We start from the raw sequence: 27,566 nt of genomic DNA, 5'->3' as shown, positions 1-27,566 counted from the left end.
CCCTTCACGACTGATGACTAAATCCAAATGAGCGTTAGCTCACTTCGTGAATATAAATACTATGATACGGCAATATATAACGCTAAAAGCTACTCACTTATGATTCATTCTGGTGGCGAAGTTGAGATACTGCAGTGAGTTAACGATTAAGAGAGCGAGTTAAATGGCCACTCTGTCACTCAAAATGCAAAGTAAAAGAATTAATTTCGCCTTAAAGAAATTTAAAATCGGGAAGGCTTAATGGCAGAGCCATAGCGATACAAAGCGTTAAAGACGAACAGAACACGAAGGTCGCCGTCTCCGTGTGTCTGTGCGTATGGTTGCTCTCACCCAGACAGACCGACTGCTCTGCTCTGCTACCAACAGGACCCGGGCCTCGCCCGGGCCAGCGGGCTCCCGGGGGTGCGCCCGCGGTCTCCAGCCCGCTCCTCGAAAAGGAAAGCGCGGCCCGGGACGCTGCGCGCGTGGGCGCCGAGGTCCCGGAGAGAGAAAGTCCCGCGAGCCGCCCGTTTCGGACGGGCCCGCCCCCTCCCACGAGTTTCGCTAGGTCGCCGGCCCCGCCCCCGCTTTTATTCCGGGAGCAGCGACCCGAGCTGAAACTTTGTAACCCGAGCGCTCGGGCTCCGCGCCGCTGCCTGCCCCGGAGCTGCCCGGAGGGAGGCGCCGGAGGTGGGACCTGCGGGCGGGAGCGCTCGCCGACGGCCGCGCGCGCGGAGCGGGGGCCCCGGAGAGCACGCCGCGCCCAGGGGGCGCCGGAGCGGGAGCCGGGGTGCGGAGGAGCGGCCGGGAGCGGCCGGGCCCGGGGCCAAGGGGGTCGCAGCCCCGAGTCCCCGCAGCTGCGATCGCTCGGGAGCCGCAGCAGTGCCGGGCTCCCCGCGGCGGCGGCGGCGGCGGCGGCGGCGGGAGGAGGAGGAGGAGCTGCAGCTGGACGGAGGAGCCGCACGCTGTCCCGTGTGCCGGGAGAGGGCCGCGCCGACCCCGCCGAGCCGCGCTGCATGCCCCGCTGACCGCGGCCATGCAGCTTTGACCGGGCGCTCGGGCGCGCGGGGACAGCCGCGGGGCGCGCCCTCCCGGGGGGCACGGCGGGCCAGGCAGCAGGACTTTCCCTCCGCCTCTAGCCCAGCTCGGAGTGGAGCCGTTGACCATGGAACCCGTGACCAAGTGGAGCCCCAAACAAGTGGTGGACTGGACGAGAGGTGAGCGGGCCCGGGGCCCCGGCGTCCCTAGCCCGGGGGACGGGGCGAACGGCGGCGTAGGGCAGGGGGTGCTCAGCTCCTTCTGCAGGCGAGAAGCATTTCGAGAGCGCAGCGCGGTGACAATGCAAACTTCTTCCGAGGGGCCTGTGCGCCCTTAGCCCTTCTGCCCGTTTCTGGGGGTGCGGGTTGTGGCAAGCCGAGGGGAGCCCCATCTTTAAACCGGGGAGTAGCGATGGCCTCCGTAGGGAGGCCGAGGGTTGGGGGTGCCGGTCTCGGGACGTGGGGGCGCCCTCCCTTGCCTTGCCTGCGTGCGGTGCCCGAGCCCGGGCTGCCTGTCATGGAGCGCAGAGCCACCAGGCGCCTTTGTGTGGGTGACTCCCCTGCGACCTCTTACAGATGCCGCCCGCCCGGAGCGGTAGCCCGCATGGCGGGGCGGTCGGACAGGTAGAAGGAGACTCTGGCGGCTCGCCGAGCCTCTGTTTTCTTTGGAGAAGGCGAGAGGGCGGCACAAGAGCCAAACGTTGAAGCTTTTCGCGCCCGCGAGAAACCGTGAGCCAGGCTTCCCGGGGCTCGGTGACTTTTTGCTCGGGAGGGCGGCAGCAACCCCCCCCCCCCCCCCCCCCGGTAGCGCTGCATTTTTAGGCCACATCGAAACTCTGGGAAGAAGAAATCTGTTTTGAACCGCTGTCCTGAGTTATGCCGTATTTGGGATGAGGAAAAGCAGTGGAATGGGATGGTAATGGGTGACTGAGCAGGGGTAGAAGAAGCTTGTACCCTCCCTGAGCCGTCGCGATTACTTTTTACTGTTTACCAAGATTTCGAGGGAGAGGACACAGAAGTTCCTGAAACCTCTTTGTACTATTCCAAGGGAACGAAGTCCACCAAGGACAACCAATATTTCATGCCCCACCCCCACCCCCAGCTCAGCATAGCATCTCTGTTTCAAGTTACTGTTTTTTGTGTGTGTGTGTTCTTCTGTCTGCTCTTGCAGGTGAGGAACGATGTCCTTTCTCAATAATAACTAGAATTGTATAGCGCTTTACAGTTTGCTAAAGAGCCCTCTCTCTGTTATTGCTCTTGATCATCACAGTGAGTCTGTGAGGTAGGTGATACTGATAAGGTGAGGTCATCTTTCAAACTGTCTCACCCATGGCTGGGGCATACTGAGCACGGATCATCTGTCTCTGCATCTCATTTCTCTTGCCTGTTACTCGTAGACCACGTGGAGCGGGGCTATGGGAGGTGTCAGTGGGGCATGTCTGACCATTTCCTGCATTCTCTCCTGAGAAGAGGTTGGTCCCGTGACCAAGATCTCCTGGGCTCTTACTTAAAATGAAGATGTAAACAACAAGTACTTGTACATTGAGGAAAAAGTAAACCGCATCATCAATGCTTGGTACAAAACATCAACTTAAAATCTGTAAATACCCAGACCCTATTTTGAAATGGGATTTGTTCCCCCATTCAAGATACTGCCAGGTTTTCCAGCTAGCGACTTGACCAGACTGAGTTGGTTGATCTATTTTACCTGTCTGTCCATCATAGAGAAAACCTAAGAAACTGATGATTTCGGCAGTCTTTGACCTTGAGAGCTGCTCTTTCCAGTATAACAGTAGCCACAGGTGGCTCTGAGCCCTCGTGATGTGGCTAGTCAGAATTGTGATGTTCTGTAAGTGTAAAGTACACGTGATATGTACATGTGAACTGTTCCATCAGTAAATTTCGATACAGCCTACATGTTGACACGATACTTTTTTTTTTTTGGCATATTGGGTCAAATAAAATTTATTACTAAAATTAACTTGTTTACCTTCTTAAATGTGGCCCCTAAAAAAATAGAAAATTACACACGCGGCATACATTCGTGGCTTACATATCTACTGCACGATACCGATACCGCTCCCCAGTAAAGAAAGGGTTACAACTTATCGCCTTGGCTTTCTTGAGCCTCTGCCAGCCTACTTGATAATGTACAATAACCAGAAAACTGGTAACAGGCACACAAGAAGATTATGGAGTGAGATCTTTACACCCTCGAGATTTGTCTTGCCCTTTTTTTTTTTTTTTTTTTTTTGAGTTCCTCTTGGGATTGAGAGAGAAGTGTAAATTCAGATCCTGTTAGGTTTGTTTAGCATTTAAAAGGAAGAGCTGATTAAAATGTTTTTTTGAGATCCAATCACTTGGACGTTGTGACTTGGTTGACATTGCTGTCATCCAGGGAAAGTTTCCTCCTGACCTGACAGCCACTGGGTGGTTCAGTATCTTGGTGCCCTGAGCATAGGATCCTATGCTCAGGGCACCAAGATACTGAACCACCCAGTGGCTCGGGTTACATACCTGTGGTTAGCACGTGGCAGCTTTATACAGAAGGCATGTGCCCTTTTGGACCCTTAAGTACAGCCTCATAGAGTGACCCGGACACATTCTGTGTTTGAATCTAGAAAAGATAAGAGGAGAAAGTATGTGGCTAACTCTTAGATGATAAGAGGCTACGTGCTCCCAAATTGCATGATACGTCACTTGAATATTTCTCATAGTAATGATGTGAAAGTATTGACTTTCTAATTAATTATTGACATAGGCAAACATGTTTGCTTATAGGACTATTTTTAGCTGTCTTTGCTAACGTCTCTACCCAGCCCCTATTTTATAAATATATCCTACTGATAAGCAGCTCTTCGTGTAGACTTGGCCACTCTTGGTATCCCGTGAGAGTGGCTATCGTTATGAGCACTGTAGAGAGCCCGCGATTGAGAACAATCTAAGTCTGACCACAGTCTACAGCTTTCTCTCCTGTTGACGTTGTTCGGAGGCTGCACGCATTAGGAGAAAGGTCGACATCTACGGAATGAATTAATTTGTCTGGCTTTTATTATTATTGATTTTTATTGATCTTTAGCTATACCGTCATCAATTTATCATCATATTCATACCTCCTCACTAAATATTAGCAATGTTTCAGGCACAGGTCTAAGTATTAGTCCAAGTATTAGCTCATTTAATATGCACAAGTACCCTTTAGGCAGGAATTATTATTTCCATTTTACAGTTGAAGAAACTGAGGCACAGAAAGGTTAAGTACCTAAACCGCAGCTGGGAAGTGGTAGAGCAGTGTTTGACCCCAGGGTCAAACTCCATTCCATCTTCTTAGGAGATTCTTGTGTGGGTCATGCCTGGAAGACTCCCAGGGTCTTCACATTGATGAGGTGACCTTCGGGACGATTAACACCATGTGCTAGTGGGTGAGAGCTGTCTGGTATATGTGAGTCTTATCCTACATATTTGGCATATGTCAGGAAAGGTATTTGTAAGTCAAGTTAATTCGTAGTTCATGGCACCTTGCCTTTCGGATAATTCAGTAAAGGCTTTTGCAAAGCAGATGATCTTTTATAATATGTATCAGAGAAGAGTAGGGTCAGCTGCACATAACAGAAAATCCAGTTTACAGTTGGTTAACCAAATGGGAGTGTTGATTTTTCTTGTAAAAGAAGTCTGGAGATAGGGAATCCAGGACTACATGGGGGTCTGCAGTACTGTTAGGGCCCCAGGCTCCTTCTGTCAACCTGTTTGGCCATTCTTAGCCCCGGGCGTAAATGCCTCAAGGCAAGATGGCTGCTCTACCTCCAGGATCAGGGAGACCTAGAGAAGACCAAAGACTGGTGGTGGCCAAGCCTCTTCCTTTAGAGAGTTCTAGAAGCTCTATCAAGTGATGACTTGGCTTCAATCTTAGTTGCGAGAACTGTCACATGGCCACTTCCCTGCAACAAGGAGGCTGGTCACTGTCGTTTTTGTTTTTTGACCCTGAATGAAATTAGCATACAGGGAGGAAGAAGGGGAGAGTAGACATTGGTCGGCAGCCAGTGGCATCTTACGCACGGTAATTTACAGGTACCGATATTCATAGATTATTCTCAAAGTTGGACACATATCACAATGTCCCACTTACCGTGAACCTCTGGGTCAGCCCTGTTGTAGAAAGTGTGTTCTATTTGCCTTCTCAGGTCAGAACCTTAACTTAGATGGGGTGTCGGTCTCTAAGCTTGATTTACGTATTGTAAAATGCAGCCACCCACGTTTGTGTTTCTACTTTCAGGCCGGGGGTGGGGGTGGGGTGGGGGTGCTGAGTGCGTCTATAAGACCAGCTTTAATCCCAGAATAGAAGTCTCTCTGACCGGCTTCTGGCGCTGCTAACGTGGGCACGATATCTCCATCACCGACAAGAATAGAGGCCCGAGGCTGTGGGACTCGGGGTGTTTGCGCGTTCTCTGTAATCTGGTCTCGGGCGTTGTGTTTCTCTGTCATGTCCGTTACTGTGGGGACGTCAGCAGTCTTAAAGTGCCTCACTGTTTGGCCGTGGAGGGGCTAGAATTTGCATATCAACGACAGAGATCAATCAGTACATTGTAGGCCGGTTGCTCTGCACCTCTTGGGCTTGTGAAGGGAACAGCCACGGAAGGACCCCTGCAGAGCTCGTGTTTATAAAACTTGCCTTATTCATTAGAAACCCACGTGACAGCTCGCTAAGCCAGTGGTGGAAACTCCAGACATAGCCCATCCCGCCATCGTCCTAACGGAGGCCAGTTCTTTCTGTAATCCCGAACGCAGTCAGGTTACACGTTTTCCTTTCTCCGTTATAGTCGCCGAGAAAGGGAGGTCCTCTCCCTTTTCAGTCGTAGTTCTGCCCTTCGGCCACGGGTCAAGAACTCTTCTTTTTCTTCCTCTCTTTCCTCAGTTCTGTTCTCTCTCCTGGACGCCATCAGTGGAGTTTTCTTCATCACGATAATTGAAAAACAGTCACCGAAGCATGTATTACGTGTCAGACACTGGGCCGTACGTGCTTTGTTGAGACTTCTTCCTGCGATCCTCAGAAAACCCAGTGAGGTGTTGCCAGCTATTATGAGCCCATGTTCAAAACAAAGAAACCAAAGCGGAGAGGAGAGAGAGCAAGGTGTGGGGGCTGCGGGGAGGCTGTGCTCAGGGCCCCCCGTTTCTGAGTAGCGTTGTTCTCAGGCGCTCTTCTCCCCTCCAGCACTCCACGGCCGGGGCCTGTGCCAGGCAGCGGAGCGCAGAGGTGAGAGCGTGGGCTCTGGGCTCAGACTCGGGGTTCGCATCCCCGTTCCACCCCTGACCGTGTGATCTCTGTAAGCTCTCGATAAATTACCTCTCCTTGTTTTTATTGCTTCCTCTCTTTCATCCCATAGCTCCAGGACGTAAATTATTCCTTCCAGGGAGTCAGGTCCTTCACACTGAAGAGATCTCCCTGCTGTTGCCCGCCGCTCAGAGGATCTGGTCAGGAAGGTTCTGGGGTAGCCGAGTGACAGATGCCTCTTGCCGATATCACGAACCTTCTTTGGGTATATTTATACTGTATTTTCTCAACTTTTTTTTTTTCCTTATTGTAACTGGACTTCCAGTGAGCATAGCATTAGGACTGGTTCTTGCTGTCTGCGGCTGACTCCTATCTGACCCTGGTCCACGAATGGGCATCTGTGTCACCCGGCAGATAGACATCCAGAATCACAGGCCAGCCGAATCAGGATCTGCATTTTAGCCGGATCCCGGGCGATCGGTGTGCTCATTACTACTGTCTCAGAACCAGTGCTGGAGCACGCAGCTGCAGACACGTTTTCACGCTTTGGCGGCAGGTCCTGCTATCTGATCTGACGTGGCCTCAGTCTATTTTATTTAAGTTCTCCAGCGATGACGCTTAATTTGAGGATGCGTGGCTTGGCCACTAATTAAGCAAAAAAGGCAATCTTAGGGCGTGTGCTTGTGTTTATAAGCACCACCTAGCAACGGCATCAGGGAATTCTCAGCCAACTCACTGAGACATTTCCTCTGAGATTCCTGACATCTTTTTTTTTTTCCCCCTTGGGACTTGAAGTGTTCCCATAACAACATTCATTCATTCATTCATTCGTTCATTTTTAAAGACATGTGGTAAGAAAGCTGTTATGTGGGGGGCCTGGGCACTGCAGTTGAGGTTTGACACAGGATCCTCAGGTGGCCTGGAGGGTGGGATGGGTGTCTAGCCAGTCACACACCCTCTTTCACTCTGTGGCTACATGGGGTGCGACGACGTTTTCATCGTTGATGGAAGATGACGCCGAGTCATTTCAGGAGTCAATGATCAGGGCGTTTGAATGAATGGGTCGGCCGAGGCCCGGTGTCTCAGTTCTGCGTCCTTGCAGCCTGGGACGTGAGCGCTTCACTCCCCGGCCTCGCCCGGACACCCCCCTCCCGTGTCCACGTCGTTGCGGAGAGCCGCGAGGACCTCTCTTTCCTGTCCCGCCACTTTGCGCCCCCGCCTCGGTGTTCGAACCGCTCCTGGCCTGTTGCGTTCCGGCTCTGGGACCTTTATGTTCTCCCCTTGCTTTGCCTCTTTACTCTCATTTGGTTCTGTTTCTGGAGTTTCCACCACTGGCTTAGCTAGCTGTCATGTAGGTCTTTAATGAATTAAGGCAAGTTTTATAAACACGAGCCCTGCAGAGGTCCTTCCGAGAGGTGCAGAGCAAGGGTGCATCTCGTTGCAGATGAGGAAATTGAGGCTTTGGAGGTTAAATGGACTATCCAAGGTCAAAGGCCTGGGATTGGGGACATTGGGGACTCCTCCGTCCAGCCCCTGGTTCCGTCTCTGGCCAAGGTGGGTACATTCAGTTTTCTCCTAATCGGCAGGAAGGAGTAACTTCAAAGAACCTGTCACTTCTGTGTTTCCTTACGATCTCTTAGGATTTACATTCATGAGACATGTACTTTTTCTTTCTTTCATTTCTTTTTCATTTTTTTTTTTAAAGTTACACAGCTTAAGCAAGACCCTACATGTTCTGGACCTGACCTTTTAACATTTGAGGTACTTACTACCGGTTATTAGTTTTTATTGTAGTTTGTTGGGTTGTATTGTTTCAGAATGCAGCTCAGCAGTGGAAAGAATAATTTCGTTTTTAAGTCTCTTAATCTAATTTTTATCTTTATTTTGAGCATCATGTCGCAGAGTGTTTGTCTGATACAATTAATTTCTGTTTGGTAGGAACACACACACCCACACAAATACATTTAACTTTCTTAAACAGTATCTGCCATTTTTATGGCCCCATTTCCTGCTTGCCTTTGGATCTTCACAACTCCTTCATTTTGACTGCTTTTGGGGAGAAGGTCAGGCAGAGATAGTGATCGATACATACATAGGCTTCAGAATAAACTAGAACTGGATTCACATTCTCCGTCTGTCACTAAATGGTTCAAAACCTTGGGTAAATTATCTTCTCCAAGCCTGCCTTAGTTTTCCCATCTGTAAAATGGGACCGAAAATAACCAACTCACAGGGTTTTAGTTAGAATTAAAAGGGGTAATACAGAGACAGTACTTTGCATAATGCACAGCATATACATGTGAACAAACTAATTATGGATTAATTCATAATAACTTCAAGCTAATATATAATTGGGTTATTTGTGCTTAAATATTTAACATTTTGGCTGATCGTCACCTTTCACATACTTACTAAAAATGTATGGCGATTCTATCCTTCTTTAATGAGCATGTAGGTAGTAAGTTAAATCAGCTCCATTTTCTGTGTTCCTCAGTGTTTGACACTTTCCTCTCCTTCCTCTGAGGTCCCAGAAGGATACGGTGATGGCTCTCTTGGAGAGGGCTTAGGAGGAATACTTAGGTTGAAGACAGATTCCACTCTGGTCGGAAGAATGTTACTGAGGACCTCCTAAGTTCCAGGTGTCATTCTAGGTGTTGGAAATCCAGCTGTGTTCTAGGTAACGGGGTCCACCTGGGTCCCTGCTTTAATACGGTAGATGTGGGGGTGAAAAACAACAATAACAACAAACAGCCACTACAGCAAAACTGGTGAACAAGAAAGTATCCACTACCGATGAGCGCAAAGAGGAAAGTAGAGCAGAGATGTGAAGGTGAGGGACTGGGGGTGGCATCATCAGGGAGGTCGCTCTGAGAAGGTGACATTGAGGCGTGAATGATAAGGTGGAACCAGCCATTGGCAAAATAGGGGAAGAGCCCCGCAGGCAGAAGGAACGGCTAGTGCAAAGGCCCGAGGTGCAAATGAGCTCGGAGCGGTTGAGGGAAGGAAGTGGGGGTCACGAAGAGCAAGCTCAGCGGAGCGGCGGTGGGAGGAGCCGAGGAGAGAGACACACATGGAGGCCACATCACGCAATGGCCTGTAGGTTTTGTTCAGGTGTTCGCAACTTTTTTTCGAGTTGTTTTGGAAAGCAGGGGAATGACGTGATCTAATTTGGATTCTTGGGGCAGAAATAAATGCTTCTAGCTGGAAAGCGTGGAAATGTTCTGGAGATGATGGTGTCTTGGAAGAAGGTGTTGGTGCATCCAGCATTTGAGAAGCCAAGTTCTAGGTACAGTTGGTTCATTGATAGCTTCACATCCCATTAATTCTAAAATTATGTTTGAAATTGGGGTGGATATAGATGTATATATACTTCATTCCCCGGCAGGGTAAGAGCGCTCCCTGCCCTCCCCTCATCCTGATTCCTCTCTTGTCGTTTAAAATGGAAAGCAGCAATCTGTCTTTCTGCATTCACTTGCTTTGTTCGCATCATTGTTCTTTTCTGGCACGTTTTGCTGGGAGCTACAGTTTCTGAAGCTGTTTATTCATCTATGAATAGGGTTTTTGTGAAAGTGGACTTAGTCTAGTTTGTTTTCTTTGACATCAAATAGCTGATTGAACAGTTTTTAACCCTGGGATCACAAGGGCGCATGCAGTAGTATTTATTAGAGCAAACAGTTCTTTAGAATGCAGTCAGTAGGTTGACAAAATTAGAAAGCTTTCTGTATGAAAAGTTAAATAAAAAATTTGAGTCAAAGGGACTGATAGATCTGATTTAAAATATTTTACTCCACTGACACTCTTAATTTGGCTTTAGAAAACAGAGCCATTTTTGTTTGTATAGATGGTATTTTGTGAAATTTTCAACAGATAAAGAGTTAAACACATCTTTAAAATCAGTTACCACTTCTCAATAGAGGAGGATGGAGTGGGAGGCAGTCTTAGAATCACCTGGATGCTTTCTCTCACTACACATACCTAGTCTCCCCGCCTCTAAGGGAGCTGTCAGTCCTTTTAGAGGAAAACCCCTGCGTGTTATCCATCAGCAGAGGCCATGATGATGGCAATCTGAATCATGCTTTCCTGAGGAAAACCTTTTTAGTGAAAGGAAACATTCTATTTCCTATTTTCAGAGATTTGCAGCACAGGGGAAATTCAGCGCTTTTGGGTTTAGGAGTGGATGTGTGTGTGTGTGTGTGTGTGTGTGTGTGTGTGTGTGTATGCGTGTCTCTGTGTCCAACTTTAACCTGTGTTTATTGAACAAACTTTTATGTTCTCAGGATGATTTCGCATTATTGCATCTTTAGGACTACCTAGAGCTTGATCTTTGAGAGAGAGAGGAAAGCTAGCTGACTGTGTAGAGTGGACCAGACTTCACGTCGTGACCGTGACACCTGCTGAAATTGTCGGCGCCGTCTTAACACGAATTCCAATTCGAGTCTTAAACTAACCTTGAGCAGATGACATGACTGTGAGCAGCGTTTGTGAAAATGACTGACTGCACTAAGGCCCCAAATTGTTCATAATAAGTGTTTAAAAAACCGTAAATATTCTTTGCTGGCAAGACGTCTGGAGAGTGACATACGGTACGAAGTGGTTTGGCTCTAAGTACCCCGAGGCCAAGTTGAAGAATCTTATAAAGAGCTGATTTGTAATGAAAGACCCTCGTCGGAGGTGGAGAAATTCTTCATTCTGATTGGCACTGTCTAATCAGGAAGCTTAATGAGCACTGTAAACATGTGACTATTGTATCTGACTCACTATAAGTATGTGGTGATTGTGTCTGAATCCTGGTGTTCTTAAAACTGAGATTTCCCAGCCACATACCTGTGGCACTTCCCAACATCTCGTCACTTTTGTTCCTAAACTTAATTTTTCAGCAACAGCATCACTCCATGTAAATGCTCAGGCCCCACCTCAGACCCACAGAATCAGGAACTCCGGGGGTGGGACCCAGCACACTATGACAGGTCCCTCGGGCGATTCTGGTGCTGGCTAAAATTTGAGAAGTACTGGTCTTTGGCTCTTCTGTGGAGTGTACAAAACTATGTGGTATGAGGCAGGCTATCCCCACGATCCTGTCTACAGCTGGTTTTTGGCTAATTCATAATGATGGGTGGGGAAGAACTTTCCCAGTAGGGATAGTTGTTGTGTATGTCAGTGGATGAGTTAGTGCACCCCCCGGTCTGGGGGTGTCCTTTCTGCAGGGAGGGCAGGGAGGTTAAGGCTGTGCCACCCCAGGCCCTGGGGTCCTTTTATGCTGTTCCTCTATGAGTGCTCAGCCCCAGGACAACACAGGAGGAGTCTCCGAAAGGACCTGTTCAGGTTTTGTGTGGAACTTCCAGACCTCGCTCTAGTAGAACAGAATGTAACACCCCCTCCCCCATTCCATTTTGAGAGAGAGAAATAGTTTCTCTGCTAGAGCTCAAGTTTTGGCTTTGCAGGATACATGCAGTTGCAAAGAGAAGGGGGGGGGAAGGAAAAACAGCAAAGGGATGGCAAACATGTTGCAGCTCAAGGTGCAAAGCTCTCTTGTCTTAGTGGCAGATGGGGTGTGAGAACCTCCCCCTCCACACACACAGTTGGCAAAGGCCAAAGAGAGTTCAACATAAAAATGATACTAAAGCTGTGAACAGGCTGAAGACCAGGAACTGCACTGAGACTTGCAATAGGAGCTGCACACTCAGATGCCTTCAGGGGCCAGGCCCACAATGTTGGAGAGTGAAATGTGGGGCGTGTGAGCATTAGGGAGTGGTGGAGACTGTGGCAAATACAAAGACACGTTCATTGCTCAGTTTCTGCTGACGCTGCACCCACAGTTGCCAGGTCTTCTGCTTTTTGTTTTTGTTGTTGTTCTCAAATGAAGCTGGAATCTGGATTCGAATGTAACATTTCCCAATTTTTAGAAAACTGTCCCGCTTTATGGCATAAAACCACAGTACCCTCTGTGGACAGCCATGGTCAGATGTTAATTGTCCAAATAAGAAACATACCTATAAACATACCTCTCTGAATACAAAGAGCTATATACTAATTAATCAACTATTTAGTAAATCTGTTTGTTAACTATAATTTGATTTTGCTATTCAACTAACGCCATTATTTCTAAAATTGCGGTGTGTAATTACACGAAGGCATTGTTAAGTCAGAAATACTCATTTATGTTGATGAAGCTGGCAGACTATTGGATAGTTACTCTTCGGTGTAAAACCAGGAATTTGTCTTCTCCTGATCTAGCTGATTTTGCCATTGGCTCTGTGGTGTTGACCCCTGGCAGGAGCTGTTCTGTTTGCACAGAAAGATCTCATGTATGACAGAAATTAGGGTATATGTTCCAAGTGTCTGTGCCGATTTATGGGTTCTTGTTTGAGTTGGTAAGGTACCAGTTGTTCAGACCTTTCTGCGTTCACGGTGTTCTGCATTGGGAAACCAGACAAGAAAAGCACTAACTCTAGTATTTAAACTGGAGTGGTACTCATTCCAACTCGCAGTCTGCAGACTTCTCAGCAAAAATGACGGGATATGTCAGCCTTTCGGCTTGCTTTGTGACCAGTTCATTCATATGTGTGTGTGTATATATGTATATATATATATATATATATATATGCATATTTACATATTTTCACATACATAATACATGAGTATACAGACTACATGTACGCATATATATTCATTATAGATGATCTTTGTTACACCTTCGTTAATTTTTTATTTCAACCATTAATCCCCTTTAAGAAGCTTAAAATAAAAAAAAAATATGTATTTTCCTTTCTCTTGTACCGTTTACTCAGTTTCATGCTAGAGACAGAAGGTAAGTTAGGTACAAATGAAGCCTTGTCCATAAGCTGACGGCTTCGTAGGTGGGCAGCAGTTAGCAAGTGACATTGATTGGGCTTTTCTATGTACTAGGCCTTTGCAACTGCTTTTCATGAATTATCTCATTAGTCCTCATAGTGCTTATTTGACAGCAGCACTTTTATTGTGTTCGTTTTAGAGTTAAGGAAACCAAGCCCTGACCTGAGGTTGCATAATTAATAAATGGGGTTTGAATCAAGAAATGGTAGATTCCAGAACCTGACCTCTCACTTAGTTGCTCTTGTGTAGGTATCAACATAAGTTGGGCCTGGTAGTAAGTTTCAAGGGCAATGGGAAAACATTTACGTTATTAACTGTATGATTTGAATTACTCTTCTTAAATTCAACCCGTAATTTTACCACTTAAAAAAAAAACACTAGAGAATACTGTATTTATTTCTTTTCTTTTTAAAATATTTGATTGGGCTTTTTTTTTTATGAGTGGAGAAAGATGGATTTTAAAATATATTTAATTGGGCTTGTGTAACCTTTCAATGGTCATTTAGTTTTAGGTTCTAGTTTTCTCATAATTTAAAATTTTGAGATTGTATGAATATAGATAAAAAAAAGTCTGGAAGGAATTGCATTATAATGCCAACACTGGTCATCTATGGATGATAGAATTAGAGGTGGCTTTTATTCTCTTGCTGTATAAACTGAGATAATCAAATGATTTTTTCTCTTGTTTTCAGAATGCCTACTTTCTCCTTGGCCTCTCCCCCTCAGGCTGTGTGGTAATCGGTAGAGCCACAAAGGGCAATGTGGGGGAGAATGCGGGATTCACTTACCTATCTTTCTTTCCAGGATCTTGACCCCTCAAGTTTTGACTGCCTTAGCGGCTCTCTGTTACCTTTGGGCAGCTAGCCTGTCTTTTAAATTTCTTCTTTAGTCTTGTCTGCGTTGGTTTGATACCTGGTTAATCCAGCACAGCCAGATGTGTCCAGCCACGTTGCTTGAATGCAAGACTCTGGGTGCTGGTGCGCAGATTTTAGCAGGTGTAAGAGTCACTAGTACCCACCAAACAGTTCCTCTCTCTGACTGTCAGAGAGTTTGCTAATCCAGGTGCATGGCGAGGCCCTGAGAGCTGCCTGTTTTAACAGGTAGCTCTGCACGTCTTTCACAGGTAGTCTGTGAACCACAGTTTGGGAGCCACTGACTTATAGGAAGCTTGTCCTTAATTCACGCGGTAATAGGGAAATAGAGTTCGAATGGAGGTGTATTGCTACCCAACTGTAGACAAGCGAGGAGAGGTGAGCAGCTCTTGGAAGCCTTCGGGGCAATCTCTTATTGGGAGTTAAAGGGGACTGAGCTATCGCAGAGGCCTTGGGAAAGAGAGGAGGCAGGAAATGCCGAGAGAGGTGCAGCCCAGGAGCAGTCAGAAGCCTTTGCGTGGTCTGAATGTGGACGTGGTGAGAGGGGGCCCTACCGTCCAGGGTTTGTGCCTCGGTGCCTTAGCGCGGCGGTGCCATTCGAAGCGTGTTGAATTCTGGGAGGAGCTCTTTTGCAGGGTCAAGTGTGGGTATAACTTAGAGACACCAACTTCAAAACATGTTCTAGTTTGTAGATGATACACCTTACATGGTACCAACGTCTTACATGATTTAAACACTTTAAAAAACACCCTTTTGAAAGTGCCCTCTCTCGCTGCAGCACTATAATCGTCTCATGTTTTAATGAGGTGCAAATATCATGCAGTTTGGCACATGAAACGTGTTAAAATAGGATAGTGTTAGCTGAAATTCAGGCCCTCACACTTGAGTGTGAAATGATGCAATATACATGAATATGACACTCAGGATTATTTCTGTATAATGCTTTCTAAGTCACAGAACACAAAATAAAGTAGGATTAGAGTCCTGCAGGACAGTGTGTAAATGGAGATGGAAGATCAGTGCTGATAAATGCAAAATGCATCTCGGAATAATCCCTAGAGTCTTGTCCAGTGCTTAGTGAGATAAGCAGGTCTGGCTGCCTCGTCTGGCTGCAGTTGCTCTGTGGGTGGGTGAACCGGTTCTCTGAGATTAGTGCCTCCTCTGCGTTGCCGAAGCAAGCAGTGGGCAGCAGGACCCACTGGAAGAGTACCAAGGGTGTGTAGGGCTCCTCAAGGGCCCGGCACCGAGGGGAGGGGCTGGCCCGCCCTCCCTCAGCAGGCATGACGTGGCCTGTGTTCTCATTCATCACCGGCCCAACCAACCCTTAGAAGTAGTTCCGATTTTTTTTTTTCTGTGATTTCCGTCAGGTAAGGTTAACCTGATTCTTTCACTAAAGGTAACCAGATTCTTTAATAAATAGGATCAACTATAAAATGAGAGATTATGTCCGCCCCCGGAAAATCTTTCCCAGTGCTCTGCATTAAACCTTGCTGATTTTTTTTTTTTTTTAATCTATGATTTTTAAATTAACACTAACTCTGTGTACTTGGCATTCTGAAATGATGGCACTTGCCTTTCACCTTAATTCCAGCTCTGGAAACGAAATGTTCAATGAAGGGCTGTGTCCCCAGGCCACATCGGGAGAGAGGTAGCTCTAACGCTCCTCAACAGAATGACTTGTGAACTGGCCCTTCTCCTGAGTCTGGCGAGGGCGGCCACTCGCCGTGCGTCCATGCAGCGGGTACTTGTCGCGTGCCAACTGCGTGCCAGGCACTGCTCCAAGAGCTGAGGAAACGACAGCGAATGAAATAGGCAACAGTTCCTGTCTTCCCGGAGCCGACACTCTAGTGGGGGTAGACAGGCACTACGGAAAAACTTGTAGCACGTAGAGAGGATACGCTATGGGGGAACGGCCAGAAGTGGGCGCAGGAAGGGAGTGGGGGTGCAGCTTAAGTAGGGTGACCAGGGAAAGAGCCCAGTGAGCGCTGCAGCTGACGCGCGGAAGAATGGTCCTGGCAGAGGGAAGAGCGAGTAGGAGCACCTGAGACAGGAAGGTGCCTGACGCCTTGAAGGAGCGAGGAGGCCGGTGAGGCCGGAGCTGAGCGAGGGAGCAGGAGAGCAGATGGAAGGGGAGGGGAGGGAGGCCAGGCGAGGGAGAGCCTTAGGGCTCGTTCTGCGTATTTTGGCTTTAATTCGGCATTTTGGGGAGGCGTCGGAGGGTTTCGAGCCAAGGAGGGATGTCAGATGTACATTTTGAGATTGCAGTGGTGGTTCTGCTGGGAAGGTTGAGGAGGCGAGGGTGGGATCAGGAAGCACGCAGGATGCCGTGGCAGTCATCGTTTGAAAGGTGACACTTGGGCTGGATGGTAGTAGCCGTGGCCACTGTGAGGGGTGGCCGTGTTCTGGGCGTTCTGAAAAGCCGGTGGGATTTACTGAGAGATGCGGTACTGGCGTGAGAGGGTGCCCGTGGAGTTTTTGGGCTGGGGAGTTGGAAGGATAGATGTGCCATTTACAGAGAGGTGGACGAGAAGGTTTAAGGGAATATCTGGATTTCGAATGCGCAACGTGTTGTTAGTCCACCGAGTGAGGTAGGTTGCTGGGTATGCATGTCTAGTGAATGGCGGAGGTTGGGTGACCGTTGGGGTATGTGTGACTTTAAACCTTTGAGACTGGACAATACCACTAAATGAGGGAGCATAGGCAAGCAAGAGAAGAAACCTGGGAGGCGGGCCGCCTGCAAAGACTGCCGTGAAGTCGTTACCAGCGAGTAGACAGAACTGGGAGAGGGCGGTGTCCTCGGGGCCAGTGAGGAAAAGCGTCTCCAGAAGGAGGAGTGATCAGCTGGGCCACCTACTGCTCTTAGGCCCCAAGGGGGAGGGCTGAGAATTGACCCTCGTATTGAGCCGTGTGGAGGAACCAGTCGCTCTATTGATGAACTTGACAGGGTAGTTCTGGCGGGTTGCAGAGGACAAAGTCCGAGTAAACTCACGAGCAAATGGGAGAAGGGGAATCGATGTCCCGAGAGGCCACCAATGTTAAACCACCTTCCTGAGTGAACACAGCGCTGTCCTCTTCTCAGTAGGACTTGAGTACTGAATGCATTTTATTTTAATTCCTCTAATCAACTTCTGGAATAGATAACTGTTTGGCAGTTAAATTTTTGATAAATTGGGACATGTTACGCCCTTGCCAAACTGGTAACAGTACACTGGAGATTAAGCAATCTCTTAGTTTAGTACTAACAAAGCCATTCTTTTGATCATTTGATGAACGACTGTGTACTGGTGGCTTCTGTAGAGAAGAGGAATTCAGCAGAATTCTTTTTCTATTTCTTTTTTTTGGGAAATGAGAGTAAACAGATCTCTAACCCAAGTTCTGTTATTTCATAGTTTATATACTTGGGTAGAAAAGATTTGTTATGGATGAATCCAAAAGGAATTGGAAGAATTCCTTGTTGCTGATGACTTACCTTTATATATTGTAAGATTTATCTGACATATTCAGAATGCCATGAAATTACACAGAAAGGTGGTCCCCAGCCTTTCCGGCACCAGGGACTGGTGCTCCTGTGAGAATCTAATGCCTGAGGATCCGAGGTGGAGCCGAGGCGGTGATGCTGGCGCTGGGAGCGGCTGCAAGGATGAAGCTTCGCTTGCTCGCCCGCTGACCACCTGCTGTGCGGCCTGGTTCCTAGCAGGCCACAGACTAGCACCAGTCCACGGCCTGGAGGTTGGGGACCCCTGACATATAGAAAATGTCTGTTACAGCCCTTAGGTGGAAGCCATTTGTCAATGGGAAAATTGGTGCAAGCAGAGATAAACCAGTCGACTTTAAATATAAGTCATCAAATATTTATTGAGCAACAATCATTTGTAATATGTCTTCTAGGTGCAGTGAACAAAACAGGGTCTCTGTGTCTTTGGCATCTTCTATCCCGTGGAGTACACAGACAAGTGTACAGGCATTTAAGCTACAGGGCATCCTAGGATTGCACAAGAATATTTAACTCAGATTCGAACGGGCGCCGCGTGGAGGGCTTCTTGGAGGAGGTGACACCCAGGTTGAGACCTGTAGACTAAGCGGGAGGTCATCGAGTGTAGAGTAAGGGAAAGAAAATATTTGTCAGGAAACTGGGAGGCAAGAGACAGCATGGCATTTACTAGCAACTGAAAGGACTCGATGTGCTAAGTCTGCCATGAGGTGGAGTGGAGAGAGAGGAGGCTGGAGGGGCAGTGTGTGGGGAGGCGGCTAGATCGTCAGGGGTCAGGGCCCTCCCTGTTTGTGCCTCGGAGCAGGTGGAAACCGATGAAGGACTTAATCTTGAGTGGCCTTCCTTTGTGGAGGAAGCATGTGTGTGTGTGTGTGTGTGTGTGTGTGTGTGTGTGTGTACATACGTACGTAATTCATACGTTTATATGTGCATAGATATGTACATCTGCGTGCGCATTTTTAAGATTCCTGTGTGTTATTTGATTCAGGATTCTATGAGGGAGGCACCACTATGTCTCCCTTGGAGCCTCTGAATCTCAAGGAGAAATATCAGTTCAAGGCTTTGTGCAAAAATTAACTTGATTTCCTGGGTACTTACTTATTTTCTCTGATCTGTGAAATGTGGCACTGATTGGACTTTTAGCATAGGAAACAAATAAACAAAAAAACCTCTTCATTAAATAAAAGAAGAAGCAACGACGGAGAATGTCGACTTGAGGTAAAAAGGAGGTAGGAGTTGGGCTGCCAGGCAGTAGGAGAGGAAAGGGGAGGCAGGAGGAGGGATGGAGAGGGTCGGAGCCTGGTTGGTGGGAGGGTGGCTCGGGGCTGAGGAAGTGACCGCTCAGGGGAGTGTGGCCTGGACGGCACACCTTGGGCTGTGCGTGTTCTGTGTTTTATCACCTGGAATCTGCTGCCCATGGCTGATTAATGATTAATGAGTGTTTCTAGCTCAGCATATAATGCAGGCTTTATGTGTTCAGAGTCTTCACTCTCCTGGGGCGAGCCAGCCCATGGCGGAGCATTTGTAGGAATTCGTTCTCTAGAAGTGGTCAGGAGTATCATGCAAGGGTCTGGACGGCTCCTCACTCCCCACTCGGCACTCCCAAGAGGATGTCTGAGCATGTATGACACACCGCCCCTCCCTTCCCCCCATTTCCACTTTTAGCTTGGTGCACTTCACCCCTAAATCTGGCAAACACATACCGTGAACATTTCAGACCCAGGCCGGCATGAATCACACCCGCTCTACCAGCTCTGGAAGCTGCCACCTGGGTATTCATTTCTGAGGTCCTGAACTCTGGAAGAACACGCAAGATTATACTTTAAACTAATGGGACTTGATTATGGTAGGATGAGAAACAAGGAGATGAGACCCCACCTCTGCAGGGCGCGGCCGCCCTCTCTCCCCTGCCTTGCACTGTTTCCCAGGCTGCTGTGAGTGGTTGGCTTTGCCACACCATTCCCAGGGTTAAACACATACTCTGTCTGGGAAAGTGTCCATCTTCCACAGTCCACAATTATCCTCCAGTGGAATGTGGTTTTGAAAGTAATTGAACAAGGTAAAGTTTTAGTTTTTAATAGTTATCCTTAGGGAAAAAATATCAGTTTTTCTGTCTCCCTGGAATATGGGGCCCCTTGTGGGACATTGGGAGCTATCACTGTCATTAATTTAACACCCTCTTCCGTATACTGGAGCAAATTGAAGTTGTGTTTTGTAACTTCTTTTTACATCAGCGGGCTTATTTCACATCCAGAGGGCGTTTTTGTTTTTCTTTATCTTTTCTTAAACGGCCCTAGAATGGATATGGCAAAAAAATATTTTATGGGGGTAACCTGCATATTGGTACAATTTTTCTATTTTCTGATTTTAAAATTAATTTTAACTTGAGATAATATGTCATGTTTCAATTCTGCTGTAGGAATTCCATCTCCTAAAATCATGCTCTAACGAATTAAGGAGAAAAGGAACATTTTTAAGACTAATTAATAAAAAAAAAGGAAAAAAGTGTAAATGCCTACAAGCAACCTTGGGAGTTCAGGGAGAAGTCTAAGGATCCAAGAAAATCTATTTTATTAAATGCAGTCGTGGTAGGCTTCCTGGAAGTGATAAATGAAGGGCAGCTAGTCTTTTCTATTGACTTTAGTTGTCATCAGAAGATCTGAAAAGAATTTTGTAGGGTAAGGTAGGCAATTATCATCCCTAGAGTTCACTATATAACTATAATGTTACAAAAACGTTCTAAAAATACTTTCCTTATAAAAGCAGACTGCATACTGTAGATCGTATTATTGTAATTGTTGGTTTTATTTGCTTTTTATAGATCTAGAGTTTTAATGAAAGCGACATATTGTTGCAATGAGATGTAAAGAATAGTTTTGTTACTTTTTCCTTTTATTTTTGTTCTCTGTTCATGTAGTTAACATTCCTTATCTACTTTGAAAAAGATTATTTTCATCCCAGTGCCAAATGATAGGATTAACATTTGCCCTTGAGATGGTCAAGGATGTCAAATTAGGGCTAGGCTGTGCAATAAAAGTCCTTGGTAAACGCTTCTGGGAGTGGGGGGTGGGGGTGGGGAGGAAGGTAATGTCTCTGACAAAGTTGCAATCAACTGTTAAAGAATCCGGCTCTCAGTGGAATGAATGTGTCCGCTTTGGATGAAGGTAGGAACATACGCTTGTTCTTAATTGCCTACAATAGAGGGATAATTGTTCTACTCTTAAGGTTTTTGCCTAGAAAGAAAATGTTTCGATGCATTATCCTTCCAGTCTCTCTTCTCGTCCCCCTCCCCACCCCCTTCGGTACGATCGCGTGTGTTTGTGTGTTTGCGTGTGGCCATCCCTCGTTCTAAACGTCTGTGGCCGCTGTAGTATAACCTCATGGTTGAGACCAGGACTGGCTGTTTAAGTTTTGCTTCTTTATCATCACGTATCGGATGTGTGATGTTGGCCACCTTGCGCACGTTGTTTAGTCAGCTAGTTTATTTTTAGATTTGGGGTCATGCTTTGCTAAATTTTCAAAGTTTATGTTGCGGATTAAGTGAGAGAATACAGGTGACGTATTCACTACACTAAATGTAAGTGGTTAACAAAACTCTAGCCGTTGTTTTCATTGCATAGACTATAGGCATATCCTGCGGGAAAAATCCTCATCTCCAGTAGAATAGTTTCGAATTAGGCGAAGGTAGCCTGCCTTTTACAAATGGTAAGTTACAGACTGATAGGAAGAATGATAAAGAGAAGATGGGATTACATATCCTCCGGAGAATGTTTAAAAGAAGACGTGCCAGTTCTACCTCTTAAACTTCAACATGAGGGTGATTAACTCTCTCTCCTGGATGAGCCCGCTAACACGGTGTTCTGAGATTTGACAAATGCCCACAGTGATGCTCGGAGTGCAGTTACTAAAAGTCAGAGGGAAGGTTGTCGCCAAACGCAGGCTCTTCGAGTTCATATTTTTTTGTTTTATCACTATGTCCACGACTCGTTACAGTGCCTTCTTCGCCGTGGCTTTTGATACTGGTGGGTGTGACCGTCATCCTTGGGTGCGTCCACAATGTAGTATGTATTCCACTGAGTAATAGTCTCTGTCATCATCTGGCCTATCGGCCCCACATGGAAGGCGCCCCATCTTGCCAAGCCTCATTAAGGAAACCCGCCCGGCCTCTTCTCGGGAGCCAAGAAGTTATTTCGTAAGATCTGCTCCTGTAAGCCCTGTGGGAGCAGCTATCAGAATGGAGATTACTTCTGTTCATTACTCACCCGAGTGGCCTCCCTCAGTGTCAGACTCGCAGAAAGTTGCAGACTGTTCCAAGCACTTTTAGGTTCCACGTGCAAAGCGGAGAAAGAATGATCCCCGACAGTCTTGAAGAGGCACCTGTGCAGGTAGGAGCCTGTGCAGGTGGAGCCTGGCATGTAGGAGCCTGGCGTGATGGGAGACAAGCTGTCAGTGCCCAGAGGAGACCTGGGTTATGAGCGAGACTCATATCTGGTGCTCGTTTTGGGGTGGGTGGGGGTTAAATAAAAAGTTTAGGGGTTTACCAGATTTGTTAACCTCTTGTAAGTTACCTTTGTGTGTATGTGTGTGTGTGTGTGTGTGTGTGTGTAGGGGGGGTGTTTTTATATTTTAGGACATGTGTGCCTGCTTCCAGAACAGGATTTCATCAGTGATTGAAGTAGAAAAGTTGCCCCCAAACTGGATAAGTCTGTATTAGCCAAAGAACGCCCTTTTCTCCTGGAGAGACTGACACCTACTTTCTTCTAGATCCGTTTCCCGCTGAACATATTTGTCTAATTAGTTAGTGTTTAGTATTACTTTAAAAATATGTATTTGTAAGGTACCTATCCCTTTCCCCCCAAACAGTATAGCTTTAGATCTGCGCGCATAGGGAAATGCGATCCATAGTGAGTACGTTGATGCACAGAATAATTGAGATGCTATACATTTTCAAACTTGTGTACTGAGTTTAAAAGCTGAAAACAATCCATAGAAAATTCCATAAGGAGAGAATTAAAATCCAAGCTAATGGGATTGCCAGCGGAGCTGGCAGTTTTGCTTTCTAAGAAGGCAGGGGTCATGAGTCAAGTTAAAAATACCCCCTGCAGAGTCCCGAAGTGATCAGGTCAGGAGCCGCCACGAGGCCTGTGGGGCCTGTTTGCTGCCCGTTCAGAAGCCTCGGAGACTCAGGCTCCCTCTCAGTGTCCTTTGCTGCTCAAATTTGCAACCGAGGCCTTCGCCTCTGCTAAGATGACAGCAACTTGATTTTATTTTCACATTTTTATTCATTGTAGTTGGAGGGGAAGGTGCAGGAGAAAATCATGTTAGGTTTGAGATCAGGGAGACCAGGAGGATCCTTACGGTGGAGAAATCTAAGTGTTTGGTGGTGCTAAGATGCTAATCCTGTTCAGGGGTGTGAACCGGAAGACAGCCGCGTATTGGGGAAAAGGGGGTATTTCTTGACTTCTGCTAGGACGGCGGTTCCAGCACCATGATGTCCATGTTTTTTTCCTCATCACTAACTCTAATTTGGAGAGCTGGTGATAACCATAGATCGTGCAGTCCAAATACATGTTCTTTTGAGTGAATAAATTGTTTCATTGTATAGTTAACGAAACTGTGGCTCAGAAAGTTCATGGCTAAGATGAGGAGGCAGGAACTAGACTAGATCTGCATTCTCTGGAGTGCCGGTTCTGAATATTTCTGATGACACTATTTTCCTAGCCTCAGCCGCATGGCCTCCAACCCCCAAATCCTGGAAAATTTTCGGTCCCACCCACCAGCAGTCGTCTGGGCCTCATAGCCCTTTTCCCGTCTATACCACTGTCCAGATCCACGAGCCTCTGATGTACTAGGCTCAGTGTCAGCTTTTGGGGATCCAGTGATCAGGAGCTTTCAGTCTAGCCAGGAGATGCCAACACTAATTGTTACCCAATATGGTATGGTCCATTCGGTGATGGACGTGTTTACAGGTCGAGGAGCCATTCAGAGAAGCACAGAATCTGGTGTGTGTGTGGTTTAGAGGACAGTGGTTCGAGGGCAGTTTTAAAGGGCAAAGGGGAGTTTGCCAGCCAGATGAGGGTCGAGAGTGGGTCCTTGTAGGTGAAGATTTAGGAAACTAAACGGTGCTGGAGGGAGAAGCTGTTAGAGGGAGCACGGCCAGTTGCAGAAATCAATAGTTTGTCCTCACTTGTCTGCCTTCTCCAGCCAGCTTCAGAATGGAAAGAAACGTCGAAAGTTCACTAGCGATTCTGTTTTCTTTTAGGCAAAAGAACGTTAAATGTCTTCGAATAAGATGGCTGGTGTGACTGTGCAGGAGTCGTGAGGAGTGTGGCCTGTCAGGTGCCTGGGGGAACTCAGTGGCTTAGACGGGATCAGGGAAGAAGGTTCAGGGATAATGCTTTGTCTGGGACTCAGAAATGTAAAGGCAGCAGGTTGCGTCTGGAGCCTTCCTGCCTCGTCTCCCAGATGCCGCTGGGGTGAAGGTGTGGAGGCAGGTTTTACATGTTCGGCTTCCGGAACCAGAAAGAACCGCCTTTCAGTTTTCACGGCCCTGGAGGAAACAGATAACGAGTGACAGGAAGCAGCTGCTTCTCACGTGGCGGACAGAAACGCTCCCTCATGGAGCAACTTGGTCACCACACGAATGTCGATGGAAAGTTTGCTCTGATGAAACATTCGGAGGCCGCGGAATGTGATTTGTTTTCTATGTGCTCATTCCTCTCCCATTGTCTCTGTTGCCGGCAGATTTAATTTTTATTTCTCCGGTGATACAGAAATACTTTTTATGGTAAAAAAATGTAAACACTATAACTCTAGGTAATTAAAAATTATCTAATTTTCCCCTTTGCTAATAAACTCTTCTTTTTCAGAGCACCTTCTAGAACCCTTCCTAGGCAATTTGCATAAATGTTTATATATATTTATGTAGAATTGTTTTCATTTATTTAAAATGGATTCATCCATCGTTTGAATCTGAGCCATAGTTTTTTTGTTTGTTTTTACGTTTAAAGTTGTCTTAAAGATCTTTCCGTATCACTCTATTTAAACTTAACATTTTAGAAGTGGCTTTTATAAAATCAGACATAATTAACTTTACCAGTAATTGAGGATTGGCTGTATGAAAATCCGGGTGTGTCTTAGGAAGAGGAACCTGTCCCGGTCCACCCTCACGGGTGGTGAAGAGCGGACTGAGGACGTTTGATGACAGGCTGGCCGGCACCAGGTCAGCCCGACCGGGCAGAAGTGATCTCTTGCTGTGAGTGTTTCTGAGTGAGGCACCAGTTCTACTTTGAACAGTCATTTAGTCTTTTCTTATGCCAGGATCGTATCAAAATGAGAGGCCTGATGCATCATCTTTGAGACCTCTGACTAAGACATGAGGAGCATGGGGGCCTTGTATCTTTATCTGAAGCTTGTTTTTATAATATTGCAAAGCTTAAGAGAGGTCGATCAATTTTTGATTCAAAAGCAACTTCTTTGAATTTCAACACCGAGTAGTGGGACCCAGAATTGATCAGGGGAGCGCTTTGGAAGACGAAATGGGTCAGATCATCGTTTTCATACATTTGCAGGCTGCTGACATCTCGGGAAGCGTCTGATGACAACTCGCCAAAATTATATCGCATATTTGAGATGTCTGAACCCCAACAGACCATGGCATTTGAGGCTGCTCCCCGAAGTCCATTAGCAGTTGTCCCAAGAGCAGCAATTGCTGCTGGAATGTCGTCGTCACGAGCTCAGTGCGTGTTGTTTAGACAGAGGGGGAAGACGCCTTAGTGGCTTGACGGTTTGCCAGCTGCCTGCTGCCATTCTTTTCCTTCAGTGCTTTGAAAGTGACCAGAACCTGGTCATTGGATCTCTTTTAAAAATAACACAGGCATACATACAATTGTTAAAGTCTAAGAAGAAAAACGACGCGATTAGGAAGGACACGTGGAAATATGTGTCGATTTTCCTAATCTTCTCTGTTCTTGAAGACATCAGGTCTCTTATATTTCACATTGACAGCTGCCATCTTAAAGAAGGGAATTTTACAGAGGAGATGGACTTTCGTGGTCAGCTACTTAGATCTTTTACTGGAACTACCTTATCAAATAAGCTTTAGAAGGACCTTTGAGTTTCTTGAAGATGTGGGTCACTCATGGCCTTATAAAGAAATCACAATGTCTAGATGTTGTGGCACATACAGTTATTTTAATCTGGCTTTCAAGGAAACGGGGACTTGTGGGATATAAAGAACATGGTATAGCTTCTGTTGGATGTGAAATTGCTATTTACAGTTCAGTAGTGTCCCCTCTTTGACAGTGGGCAGCAGGGACATGCTCACTCAGTGGTTCATAGGGGTCCTTCGGACATAGATTTATGTTCTGCATTCCTTCATTTATTAAGCGTCAGCTGATTTGATTGCGTAGAGGGCAGTTCAAGGAGACAGCTCTGCTCCCTTACATTCTGCTCATGGGACTCTCCCACACTTGCCGGCTTTACTTGCCATGGGGAAGTCGCACTCGAGGATGAGAGCATCACCTGCAGTAGGAAGAAGGCAAGGCCAGCCTGGGGCAGAGTAGAAACCCCTCTGTGGACATCTCACTCCAGCGCTTACTGTTGGTATGACCTTGAGCTAGCTTAGCCCTTCGGAGCTTGCTTCCCCATCTGCAAAATGGGGATAATGCATCATATGGTTATTATGAGGATTAATGAGACGCCCATGTCCTGGAATACAAGAAGGTTCAGGAAATGGGGCTTGTGGTGTCTTTATGTCTTTTCTTTTGTGTACTTTTGTCAGGAAATGAGATGGCCCCGGCCCCAGCCGTTCTGGTTCTCGACACTGTTCAACCGGGTTAACTTTTTGTTGCTGACAGTCAACAAAAGGAAAGTTTACTTTTCTAAAAAGTACCCCTCTGGAGTTTCAGTCGTTCCGTGATTTATTTGTCTCCATTCCTCCCCTACTAAGAACACAGCCCTGCGGTAAACCCAGATCTGTTCAAGGGCAGAATTAAACTCAACCACAGTGTGAAGGAGTTGGGGACCTGGGTGTTGGGGGTGGGGGACACAGAATATACAGTTATAGTAAGTTACAAGTACACAATCTCCAGTTACTTCGGCATAAGGTTTTATGTTTGAAAGTCTTTTCCAGGTGCTTCCTCTTGAACAAAAAACGTTAGAATCCCACAGGAAAGGATATGTGATTTTTTTTTTTCTTTAAAGCCATTTTGAAATGCGTAAACACAAACGTGTCACCGTAGAGACGACCATCGCTGGAGTTTCTGCGTTGCTCCGTCTCGTCCCGATTTTCATTTTCAGCAGGGGCTCGATTTGTGTGGTAATCGCTGTCAGCCCTTTGCGTGACTCATGCATTCCTGGCTGCTGCAGTAAGATCTGTGTTTATGTGAAATATGGAAACGATTTCCCCAAGTCCTTCTTTTGTGCTGGAGTTCGGGACAGAACAGCTGACGCTTTCCTTTGTTATTTTTCAAGGGTCTTCGTTTTCAGGACTCTGCTTCGGGCTTGAGGAGGGACAGCTGGCCCGGGCTGGTCCTCATGACATGTCGCGGACATTCCTGCAGCGAAAACCTGATTCTGACTCCAGCATCCTTACGCCGAAACGGGAGACTCTGTCTCCGAAAACTTTGATTTGCCCAATGTTGAAAACAGAATGGAAAGTAAAACAGTTGGCAGAGAGGTTGGCACCAAAGGCAGGATTTCTTACCCAGAATTTGTCTTTTTATTGAGAGCCATGTGTCGTATGTCCTGGTGTGTGTGTGTGTGTGTGTGTGTGTGTGTGTGTGTGTGTGTGTGTGTGTGTTTTCCTCCCTTTTTTTTTCTTCTTCAGCTATTCTGCTCGGGTCCCATGAGTTTGGGGAAGGTGTAGGCTGAGTTGTGAAGGCCCCAGAGTTTAGCAGTAGGAAAAGAAAAGCCAAAAACGAGTGTGTGTTCCTCCCCACTATGAAACAGTTTATCCTCCTAAAAAAGAAAGTGTTGTGAAAACGGTCCCAGGCCATAAAGCAGAATATAACCTGCTTTCATTGCGTCCAGCCCTACATTCTCATTATGTCTCGAGCTAGGGTTTT

At 46.8% G+C, this 27,566-nt stretch overlaps 1 protein-coding gene across 3 annotated transcripts in view; it reads left to right on the top strand.

Annotated features, from left to right (window-relative positions):
* The first annotated feature begins 1,006 nt into the window (after positions 1 to 1,006).
* Positions 1,007 to 27,566, top strand: part of CNKSR3 (CNKSR family member 3) — a 77,077-nt gene continuing 50,517 nt past the window's right edge. The window contains exon 1 of one of the 3 annotated variants that reach the window (XM_016156319.2): positions 1,007 to 1,196. In XM_016156319.2, coding sequence (XP_016011805.1) covers positions 1,145 to 1,196 — 52 coding nt within the window. In that variant the 5' untranslated portion in view covers positions 1,007 to 1,144. Of the gene's footprint in view, positions 1,197 to 5,336; positions 10,754 to 18,833; positions 27,179 to 27,566 lie in introns of those variants that run through there. The other 2 variants (XM_016156321.2, XM_036222899.1) reach the window with 2 other exon arrangements.

This window comes from Rousettus aegyptiacus, unplaced genomic scaffold, assembly GCF_014176215.1.
Source record: "Rousettus aegyptiacus isolate mRouAeg1 unplaced genomic scaffold, mRouAeg1.p scaffold_m13_p_1, whole genome shotgun sequence".
NCBI classification, from domain to species: Eukaryota; Metazoa; Chordata; class Mammalia; order Chiroptera; family Pteropodidae; genus Rousettus; species Rousettus aegyptiacus.
Note: the sequence above shows the minus strand (reverse complement) of the source record. Positions and strands in the feature narration are given on the sequence as shown.